Source organism: Crotalus tigris, unplaced genomic scaffold (genome assembly GCF_016545835.1).
Source record: "Crotalus tigris isolate CLP2741 ecotype Arizona unplaced genomic scaffold, ASM1654583v1 scf7180000024364.846960, whole genome shotgun sequence".
Lineage (NCBI taxonomy): Eukaryota > Metazoa > Chordata > Lepidosauria > Squamata > Viperidae > Crotalus > Crotalus tigris.
Genome location: NW_024100532.1, coordinates 173293 through 184545, shown reverse-complemented (window position 1 = coordinate 184545; position 11253 = coordinate 173293). Strand labels below are relative to the sequence as shown.

General features: G+C 40.0%; 1 protein-coding gene across 1 annotated transcript; it reads left to right on the top strand.

Moving 5' to 3' along the window:
* The first annotated feature begins 371 nt into the window (after positions 1–371).
* Positions 372–8813, top strand: LOC120301028 (membrane primary amine oxidase-like). The gene has a single exon (XM_039327686.1). It carries the CDS (start codon positions 6850–6852, stop codon positions 8458–8460), a length of 1611 nt encoding a protein of 536 aa, XP_039183620.1. The 5' UTR covers positions 372–6849; the 3' UTR covers positions 8461–8813.
* The last annotated feature ends 2440 nt before the right edge of the window (positions 8814–11253 follow it).

Below are 11253 nucleotides of genomic sequence, written 5' to 3'. Positions count from 1 at the left end.
TCTTGATATATTCTTTCTACATGTCTCTGACCCACGATGGCCAAGAATTTGAGTTTTTCTCTTCCTTTCTTTTCTCTGCAAATAGCTTTAGAGTCCCAATTAAGTAGATATTTGTAATCCAAATAGTTCAAAAAATATTTTTTTTCTGAAATTTATAATTCTCTGTCTACAGCCCACATTATTGTCTTTTTTTCTTTTTCTTTTTTTTTGTCACAGCTGTTCTTTGTTGATAAAGCTTTGAAGGTCACAACATAGATTAGCTTTTCCCAGGTTTTGCCAAGTCTTATATTAAAGTCATAGCTGTCATAGTCTTCATCCACCACTAGGTGTCAGCAACTATTTGTTTTTCAATTTCCAAAATGAACAATTATCTTTAAAATGAGAGTCTTAACCATTCAAACAATTTTAGATTTATCCAGATTTAAGTTTTAAATTTCAGGTTTTTTATTTATTTCACTTCCATATATTTTGATCCTCCATAAAAAGATTAATTCGCCACTTCTGTTAGTATAAAGGTGGGGCAGAAACCCCCCTCCTTCCCTTTCGGAGGTATTTTGCTTCTTGGGGGTCTTTTCCAGGAAATTAAATATAGAATAGAAAAGAGAAGATCGAATTCCTCACCCAGTTTGAAGCACGCTGTTCACAGTTGTGCTAGTTAGTACTTTTGGACTTTGGTTGCAAGTAGCTTGGGTTGGTCTATGCAATAGAGCCAACCTTTCTCCTGTCAGGTTAGAAAGCTTTCCCCAAGTCGAATGGAACGACCGCCACCGTTCCAGAATCGCTGGAGCACCCTTCTTTTTTCGTCGCCTCTCCGGGGTGACTTAGACCCATTTAGGGTCCCCAGGCAGGGCGAAATCAGCCGCGGGGGTGTGGAGAATATGCAAGCCCAGTCACTACCGCCCAGGACCAGAAGTCCTTTCAGGTACAATTTGAAGTGCTGATTTTTACCTTTAATTTTTTTTTTATTGCATACTTTCAGGATTCTTACAGTAGAGTTGGTTCAACCAATTCAATTTTGCTGAGAATTGCTGGTAGTCGTACTAGTCCCCTGGAATGCTAATACAGAGAGAGAGAGAGAGAGAGACTTCAAATTTGATTGCCTTCTGGAAGAAGTTAAAATGAACTAGAGAGCAGTCTAGTATATGATTTTATCTGGAGTGGTATGTTAATGGCTGCTGGACTACCATACCATTTTGGAGATTTTATGATGTTTTATGTTTTTATGTAAATTAACAAGAGGACTAAGAATCCTCCAAGACCACAGCAAGACATTCTGTGTATCTGCCTGTTTTGTCTCCATCCCTCATCCTAGCACAAATTCCTGCTGAATTGTAAGCATTAGATCTGAGGATATATTAGCCTTTTCTCAACATTGGAAATTCTCAATAAAGTTACAAGGATATTTTTTTGTAGAGGAAACTGTTGCTTGTTTCAGTAGTTTCAAATATGAGTTTCTCAAATAACTTGATTCCATGACCAAATGTGTTGGATATCCAGGACTGAGGCATTGAAGAGCCTTCATATTTTGAAGCCCTAGTCCTTGTCCTTTCAAGAGAGCTTCTTTACATTAATGTGGCAGACCTTCCAACAGGCTTTTGAGGTGTTAACGGTTCCCTTTGAGTCTAGGATAACTTGCCATGGTCAACTTGTCATGAGATGACAGGACAAAAGTTACGCTAATGTTGAAAAAAAAAGGTGGAATAGAATCATTAAAGGATGCAAAAAAAGGGATGAAATGTGAATGACAAAACTTAAAATAATGTTTTAATTATTTTAAACAATTGAATTGAATTGTTGAATTGTCCTGTGATAAGTTGGCTCATGACAAGTTGGTCGTGGCAGATTGGCTGCAGTGAGTTGTCCCATTCCAATCATAAATGTTTGCATACATCAAGTCTGTTTGTCTGCTGAATTTTAACTCCTTTCTGTAATGTGTAAACAGTATTCCCTTTCCTGCCTCCTTTTTCGTTATCTCCATCCAGTTTTGTTCTCTCTCTCTCTCTCTCTCTCTCTCTCTCTCTCTCTCTCTCTCTCTCTCTCTCTCTCTCTCACACACACACACACACACACACACAGAGAGAGAGAGAGACGAGAGAGAGAGAGAGAGAGAGAGAGAGAGAGAGAGAGAGAGAGAGAGAGAGAGAATTTCTATTCCCTTTTCATGGCAGTTATTCCAATCAGGTTTTTAATTTGGGGGGGGGGATTTAATTGTTTCTACTGGAAGGTAGGAAAGCAGAGTGTTTACATATTTCTGTGTAACACAGAAGTTGTTTGCCTGGTTGACAGAGTGAGGGCAGATGAAAAATCAATATATACAAAAGGGGTTCCTTATTTTATAAACAACTAGCTTTAATCAGGAGCTCTTAATTCAGTTAATAAATATTAACATTAAACCGGTGTTTATTAATGCATTAATTTATTAGTTGTCTAGAATTGTCTCAAACAGCAAGATGGGTTCTAGGATGATTTCAGATGGAACTAGCAACCCTATGTTGATAGCATGGGGATGTTGTCTATTATACAGCATTTTTAAGCATTTTTTACTTTTTAATGTATTCCTTTTTGTTCAGTTCATTTAATAACCACGGGTCTTTTCTTTGGGGACATAAAGTCATGCTTTCTGCAGAATGCAGTCTCTGTCTATAATAGTTCTTTCATATAGTCAGCACACAAATGTCAACAACTCTCAAGTATTTTTCTAGAAAGCTGACTTTCAGGTTGTTTTTAAATTGTCTGGGTGATGTGATATTTCTATTATTGTTTTCATCATCTCCTATTTAATTAATAGTTATATGTTTTCTTTCTCTTTGATTAATTTGAAACATATACACCTAGAGTATTGGCTATTTTCTGTGCTGTAATTGTAAATTTTTTATCCCTTGTAATTGACAAAATTTCATTAAGCAAACTAGTAGTTTTTCTTGCCTCCTCCATTCAGGGCTTTAAAATACAGGTAATCCTTGACTTATGACTACAATTGAGTCCAAAATTTTTGTTGCTAAGTGAGACATTTCTTTTACCCCATTTTGTAATCTTTCTTGCCACAATTGTTAAGTTAATCACTGCAGTTGGTAAATTATTAACACGTTTGCTAAATGATTCTGGGTTTCCATTGATTTTGCTTGTCAGAAGGTCGCAAAAGGTAATCACATGATCCCGGGACACTGCAATGGTCATAAATGTGAGTCAGTTTCCAAGTGTCTTAATTTTGATAATGTGACCATGGGGATGCCGCAATGGTCATAAGTGTGAAAAACAGTCATAGGTCACTTTTTTCAGTGCTGTTGTAACTTCAAATTGTTGTAATTCAAGGACTACCTGTAATCAGAATAATGTGGGAAATAACATAAAAATCTACAGTTGAATGCTAGTTCTATTTAAACATGCTTGCATCTATCTGCTGAGGTTACTTATTTTGTGGCCAGCTGATTCTAGAGAAAAAGAATTATAACAGATTGTGCAAGTTCTGCTCAATTGTTTTCCTCCTTATCTTTGTCTTCTAGTTTTGCTTGTGAACACCAGCTGTTTGCAAGCCACAACAATCAAGAGGAGTTCTTTATTATTTTTAATGGATATATAAAATGATGTGGAATTTGTTCGCAAACTATTTGTAAGTGAAATATGATTGGCTCAAATACTTTCTACCTTTGTAGCATAAGTGCAGATTTGCATGGATTGCTCATTTTACTTTTCCTATGCCTATTTCAAAAATCAAGTTTGCTAAGGACTGGGAAATATTTTAGCAAAGTTGTGGAAAAGGAACAAAAAAATCATAGCATTTTAGATAGAAACTAGAAACATGTACAGGATGGTATTGTGATCCAAACCATTATTTCTCCAGCTTCTCTTCCTTTCTTTTTCAACGTTTCCTGTTTAGCCCGTCAAGAACAGGAGGTTGGGTTTTTTTTTACTGCCCTGCAGAAGCTTAAAATATGCAACTGCTGAATAATTTGTCATTGTCAGTAACATTTGCAAAAATGGTATGTCCAAACAATATGGTTTTGTTAATAATTAGATGTGGTGAAAGCATGCCAGTTCAAAGTTTGCATACATCACAGAGTTATTGTAAAGTAAAATATACAAAGTTCTTCTGCAGCTGAGCTCAGAAAGCAAATAATTGACTTGCATCTGCACAGCTGCAAATTAAGCAGGATGTAGCAATTCAAAAGGGTTCAGATCCCTAGGGAATATGATATGCTAGGCCATTTTCTAAGATAGTTACCATAGCATTTTCTAAGATACTTGCCTGATAGTTTGAATCCTATATAACTTGAGCCAAAGATAACTTTGGCCAACAGTTGCATCTTGCTCTGCTTAAAATTCCAAATACCCCACACAAAAACCAGAAAAAAAAGTGGGTGGGACTGATAGTAAAGACATGTATATAATTCTGCCTGTAGCCATTGCTAGTCAAAAATTTGTCAGAGGTCTAAAGGAGGTATAAAAACACTTTAGCAGACAGAACAACACTTTTTCTTAGATATCTTACTAACCTTTACCTACTCCCCATCCAATCCCCACTTTTTTCTTAAACTTGAAAGCCTATTCTGAAACTATTCTGAATCTAAATCTATTTGATCACGTAATACAGGTAAGCCTTCTCTGTTTCCCTTCCCAGGCCTTCAACAACCTACCTGTGCTCCATAATGCCATCTGTGGTGCCCCCATTCTCCCAGGGTACCCCCACACTCATCTTTGATTATTGCATTTTCCTGCTTAACCTTGAGGTTACAACAGCAATTGGGATTGCCATTGCTAAGCGATATAGTTGTATGATATGACCATATCACTGTTGACAGTCCAGGTCCCAATTGCTAGCATAATCTGAAGATTACTTCTAAGACATATTTTAAGGCCATGTCCCATATTTCCCCAGAAAATCGAAACACCATATGTAAACTTAGTTTTAGATTTTTCCCATAACTCTGGAACAAGTTGGGCTGAAAGAGACATCCAATGAATTTTTATTATTATTATTCATTAAATTTATTGTGCTCATCCATTCCAAAAGATAACACCCAAATATAGAATTAAAATTGTTAAAAACATGACAGCAAAAAAACAACTAGCTGAGATTCAGCTTTTTGGTAATTGTCTCAAACCAAAATAAATTATTTCCAACCAAGGATCTCTGTTTCCTTTAATAAAATGCATTGAGATGAAAGGAATAGGGTTACAAGAATTTCAGTAACTGTTGCAACTATTTCCAAATATTTGTACTATTTCCAATTTAGTACTAATACTAAAGCAACAGTTTTTAGCTTTTTTCCACCTTGATGCAGCACAGAGATGGATCTTTTCATTGGTAACAGGTCTGCAGCTTCTGGACTAACCACTATGGAGGATGGATTTGGACCAGTTTTTCCCCAACCTCATTGAAGACTACCTCTATTTTGAATGATTACATTATATTTTAACCATACTTTTAAAGATTTCTTAAATGTTGCTTAAATGTCCTCTTTCAAGGAAGTAGTGCACTAAAGTTGTCAGTTACAGAACAGATCCAAAAGGCGTTTGCTATCCTAGTTCACATTTTCTACTATAGATGCAAACAATTGGATGAAGAACAAATCGAATGGTAGAAAAAGAGAAAGGTATAGTCTACAGATATAAGCCTGCTGATATAAATGAAGACTAGGGGTTGTTTAGGCAAGCAGTTCTTCAAAATTTTAGGAAAATATTGCAACTATAGTCCAAGGGAGAACAAGGCACTTGAGCTGGAAAGAGACAAAAAGAGCTCATTCATTCTGTAAATTTCAGGAAACCAAATAGCAAACTAGAAGCAGGAATGGAAACTCCTGCAAAGGGCTTCTCTTGCCTGCATGAGTTTGTATTTTTCTTTCCTTAGCAAGCAGGCACAAAGAAAAATAAAACTGAAGTCTTCTGGCTGAGATGAATGGAAATTCAGTCTCAGGGCTGTCAAGCTGTGCTCCTTCCCCTAAAAAAAAAATTGAAGAAGAAATGGAAAATGCTTGTATAAAAGAGGGAACCTTTCAAACCTCTTAGCCCTTTGGGTTTCCCGAAGCATGACACAAGGTCCTGTCTCAATCCAGAGAAAAATAAAGCAATAGACATCCAAGTATACATGTTGTTCAAACACTGCTATCTGGCAGTTCCCTGTAGGCAGACCATACAATTCTCAAGTCATGACTTCGCTTCCTTGCCTTGCGGCAGGACAAATTGGCTCAGCATTCCTTCTCAAACAACCATAAGGCATGGCAAAGCATTTACCCTTCTAGCATGTGGATGTACCTCAACAAAAACGTTACCTTTCTTTCTATGAGTTAATGTGATACTGTACGTCGATTCTGATAAACCACTCAAAGCAATATTTATAGAGTGTGTTGCTATTAATATATTCTGTTATTTGTTGCCATCAATCCTCTGTGTTTTAATTTTTGTAGCCATCTTGAATCCTTTCCTCAAGGAACAGTTGGATTTAATTGCTAGCCCAAAGAACTAACTTTGGAGAAGGAGACAGCTTTTTTTATTTCCGAAACATGCTGAACCTATCAGACATTCTAGTATCTATTATCATGTGGACTTTGTCGTTCCTTGGGAAACTGACTGCGGGAGCAAACTGAAATAAGTGGTTTGTGATTTATCCCGTGACTCACTACTGTTTTCTCTAGCCCCAGGATGTCTGTGCCACACAGTACAAATATATCTCCACAAGCATGAAGAGGAGGGTTATATGCCTTTGCTGACCTTTAACAAACCCCTCCTTTCAAGTTTCTTCCTCCTCCTAGTCTGTCTTCTCTGTCTTTCATTCTGACTAGTTACAATTCCAGAGAGTGGTTTGAAATTGGAACACCACTGCTAGACTCCTCTGTTTCTGCTATTGCAAAGATGAATCAGAAAGTTCTTCTCCTCATGCTCATTTTAGCCTTTCTAGCAATTTTTGCTTTAGTGTGTATTTTGTTGACCAGAGGTGAAAAATATGATAGCTGTGCTTCTCAGTCTCAAGTTTTATCCGAGCATCTAAATAGCAAATGGAGTTGGCTCTTTGCTGATTTATCACAAGAGGAATTAGTCCATGTAGTACAATATTTGAAATACAATCTTGGAGCAACCTTGGAAGATGCTTCTCATGCAAAGCCTTCTGATAACTGCATTTATTCTGTTGATTTGGAGAAGCCCTCTAAAGCAGAGACTTTGTCATTTCTGGATCATGGAGGAAGATGCCCACCTAGGCAGGCTTTGGTTATAGTGTTTTTTGGAAATCAGCCAGATCCAAATATTACTGAATATGTGGTGGGTCCCCTCCCACAGCCAATATATCACCGGGATGTGACAGTGCAGAAGTATGGAGGACAAGTGCCATATTATCGCAGACCTTCACTGATTGCTGAACACAAGCAGATGGCCCACTTTCTGAAGAGTACATTGTTCCCCACTGCTCCAAGCTTCATGCGTGAAGTATTGAACTACAATGGAGCCAACCTAGCAGCAATGACTACATCACCAAAGGGAATGAAATCTGGGGATCGTGCAACTTGGTTGATTCTGTACCAGAATGTAACTGGTTACTTTTTACATCCTGTTGGGCTTGAAGTGCTAATAGACCACAGAAGCCTAGATATTACCCACTGGATTGTGAAGAAAGTGTTTTATGGTGGCCAATATTATAGGGATATGGCACAATTGGAAAAAGAATTTACAGAGGGGCATATGCATGTGGAAAAGGTGAACAGAGTTCCAGCTGATGGGGGATTCTCTTCAATGAAACCCAGGGTGCATCATGCCAAACTCAGTTCCCTGAATTATGAACCTTTTGGACCACAGTACAGTGTGAAAAACAACCAAGTCCACTCTGCATCCTGGAGTTTTGCCTACCGAATGGATGTATATACAGGACCACAACTTTTTGACATTAGGTTCAAAAATGAAAGGGTTGTGTATGAGCTCAGTGTGCAAGATACAATGTCAGTCTATGGCTCCAACAACCCTGGTGGGATGTCTATTAGGTACATGGATGGGAGTTTTGGAATTGGAAAGTTTTCATCTCCTCTTATGCGAGGGATTGACTGCCCTTATTCTGCTACTTATATTAATGTTACCTATCTAGCAGAAGTAGAAAGACCTCTCATTACTCGTGATGCTATTTGTGTTTTTGAACAGGATATGGGGGTTCCATTTCGCCGTCATTTTTCCAAACTTCACTCTCTGTATTATGGAGGGCTACAAAGCACAGTTTTGGTCTTTCGCTCTGTGTCCACCATTGGCAATTATGACTATGTCTGGGATTTTGTATTTTATCCAAATGGAGCAATTGAAAACAAAGTCCGTGCCACTGGTTATATAAGTTCATCTCATCTCCATAATGATGGCCTAGATTATGGAAACAGAGTTGGAGACCACACTCTAGGAACAATTCATACACACTTTGTTGGCTTCAAGCTGGATCTAGATGTCGCTGGTAAGTATGCAGATTTTCTGTTTCTGTCAAATAAATCCTGAATCCTATCTCTTCTGTTGTGTGCATTTACAGTAGATACTATATTTGACAGACATTTGGATGGTTTGCAGTATATATTTTGTGCTATTTAAGAGACTGATTTCAGAGTATCAGCCTCTTTTATGTTTATACTCTTCCTGTAGCCTGTCAATAATTCACTGTTCTTTTCAAATTCCTATATTAGCAAATCCTATAAGTTCAGGCTTTGTACTGTTAATAATTACAGAGTAAGAAGCTGGGCTCTGCTGAATATTGGTGCTAATCTATCCCAGAATACTTATCTTAGCATGCCTTGACCCTCTGCTTTCAGAAATGATCTCATGCTGATATATAGTCTTTTTATGAGATTCCAATGATCTATCACAGTGGTTCTCAACCTGTGGGTTGGGACCCCATTTGGGGTCGAACGACCATTTCACGGGGGTCGCCAAACAATGCAGTCCACCATTTTTTTCCCCTTTCCTTAGCTTTGCTACTCCCTTGTATTCTATTGGCTTTTGAAAGCCAATAGAATAGACTCTCTTGAATAGAGTCTAATTCTATTGGCTTTCAAAAGCCAATAGGAATTGTCCAGGCTGTCTCTGCCCTGCTGAGCCCACCAAAAGTCCCATTCTGCAAACGGTGCTGCACCAGTTGAGTAGTCCTCGACTTACGACCGGTTGAGTAGTCCTCGACTTACGACCGGTTGGGGGTCGCGGCATTAAAAAGGGTGAGAACCACTGATCTATCATTTACAATTTGGTTTCCAGATGATAATGCCTTTGTTCTCTGAAGCTGGCCTTTTTTTGAGTTTTTTTATAAGCAGAAGATACAAACATATTAATTTTATTGTACATACAACTCCAGCTGGCAAACCTCAAGTACAATTTTTCTTGATAATGCTGAGCAATTGGTTTTTCTTGTCTAAGTATAAAACCTTACTTTTATCCACTTTGAATTTCATTTTGTTAGATAGGGTCCAATGTTCATGTTTATTGAGATCCATCAAGATCTTGAGACCATCTTCTGGGGTATTGATTTGTGTCATCTGAAAATTTGATAAGTTCCCCTTCTATTCCCTCATCTAAATTGTTTGTGAAGATGTAGAAGAGTACTGGGCCTAAAACAGAATTTTGGGGTACCCCACTGCTTACTTCCCTCCATATGGCTGTAGTTCCATTAAACACTACACATTAAGTACTGTTTTCAGCCAGTTACAAATCCATCTGGTGGTAGTACTGTCTATTTCACATTTTCTAGCTTATCAAGAAGTAGGTTGTGGTCTACTTTGACAAATGTCTTGCTGACATCTAACTATATTATGTCCACAGCATTTCGCTGATCCACTAGTTTAATCACATTGTCAAATAATGAAATCCACAGCAGGATCTAACCAATTTCATATCATCTACTGGAGGGCTTTTCAACTGGTGGTATGTGTACCACCGATGGTACTTTGGCACCTGGCAGGTGGTACGCAACTGTCCTACAGAAGTGGTAGCGGGGGGGGGAGAGGAATGAGTGAAGCAGCAACAGCGTTGCACAAGCCTTGAGGGAGAGACAGCTGGAACTGCAGGGCTGTCAGGGTTTGGCAGAATCTGTACGCACGGCTACAAGCTGATTGGCACTTCTGCAGAGTTGTCTGGGCTCCGCACTGAGCTCCAGCTGATTGGCACTTCCAAAAGCAGCGCATAGCTAGAGGTTCACGGAAAAGGAGGGGGGAGAGAGAGGAAAGGATATAAAAAGAGGAAGTTTTGGCAGGAAAGGGCCAGTAAGAGGCTGCCCCGCCCCGCCCCGCCCCCTGGGTGCACACATAGGAGGCACCCGGAATCCCTGCTTACTGTTCCTGATGGCCGCTCAGAAAGAAAAGAGGCAAGCCCAGGCTGGCGGGGTGCTGATTTACAACCTTGTAGCTACCATCAAAGCCAGAATGCGCTCAGCCTTAGATCCATGGGGCAGCCCTGGAACCAGTGACGGGCCACCCCGCTGTCTCAGCCCCACCCCCACCCCACCCCTTGGGCATGCCCACAGGAGGAGGCGGTGAGCATGTGGGGTCTGGCGCCCCAGGGGACTGCTTTCTAAGCGCTTTGCAGGTTCATTTTTTAAAACTGCCTGAGGCTCCAGGGAGGAGGCCTCCCATTTTGAACCCTCCCTCTGTCATTGCCTCTGTGCCTGAAGGGCCTCTGCATGGCTCTGAGCTCATCTCTCCCAGACCCGTGCATGTGTTTTGTGTGTGTGTGTGTGCGCGCGCGTGCGTGTTTGCATGGGGGGTATCACTCTTTGCAGCCCCATGCTTTGACATTGGGGATTAAAAGAACGGGAGAGATAAGAGAAGTTTCAATGGGAGCTTCTTGCAGCCTTCCACAGGGCTGGGGATGGGAGCTGAGGGGTGCAGGGCGCGATGCAATTGGCAGCATATTGAGAAAAAGAAACAGGTACTCCAAAAAACCAGCTTTCAGTAGTTTGCAGCCTGCCATCTCAGAAGGTTTTTTGAAGGCGTGGGGCTGTAAGGGTTGAGACCCCCCCCCCCTGCGTGCACACATAAACACATGCAAGGGTCTGGGAGAGGTGAGCTGAGAGCCAAAATAAGAAGCCTCTGCCCACCTCTTCCTGCCTGTTGCCACCTCTGCCCAGAGCCTCTGGCAGCTTAAAAAAGGGGGGAAGGAGAGGGAGGGGAGGGAGGGGAGAGGGGAAGGAGGGAGGGAAGAAAAGAGGAAGAAAGGAAGGAGAGGCAACTTGGTTGGAAATGCCCCAGTTCATAGGAAAAAGCAATTTTGTGTTCTGTTTTGTCACAGACAGAACTTTGTTGGCAATCC

Bases quoted from the DNA above. Each gene is read 5' to 3' on its own strand.
- LOC120301028 (XM_039327686.1), top strand. From the start codon at position 6,850: ATGAATCAGAAAGTTCTTCTCCTCATGCTCATTTTAGCCTTTCTAGCA.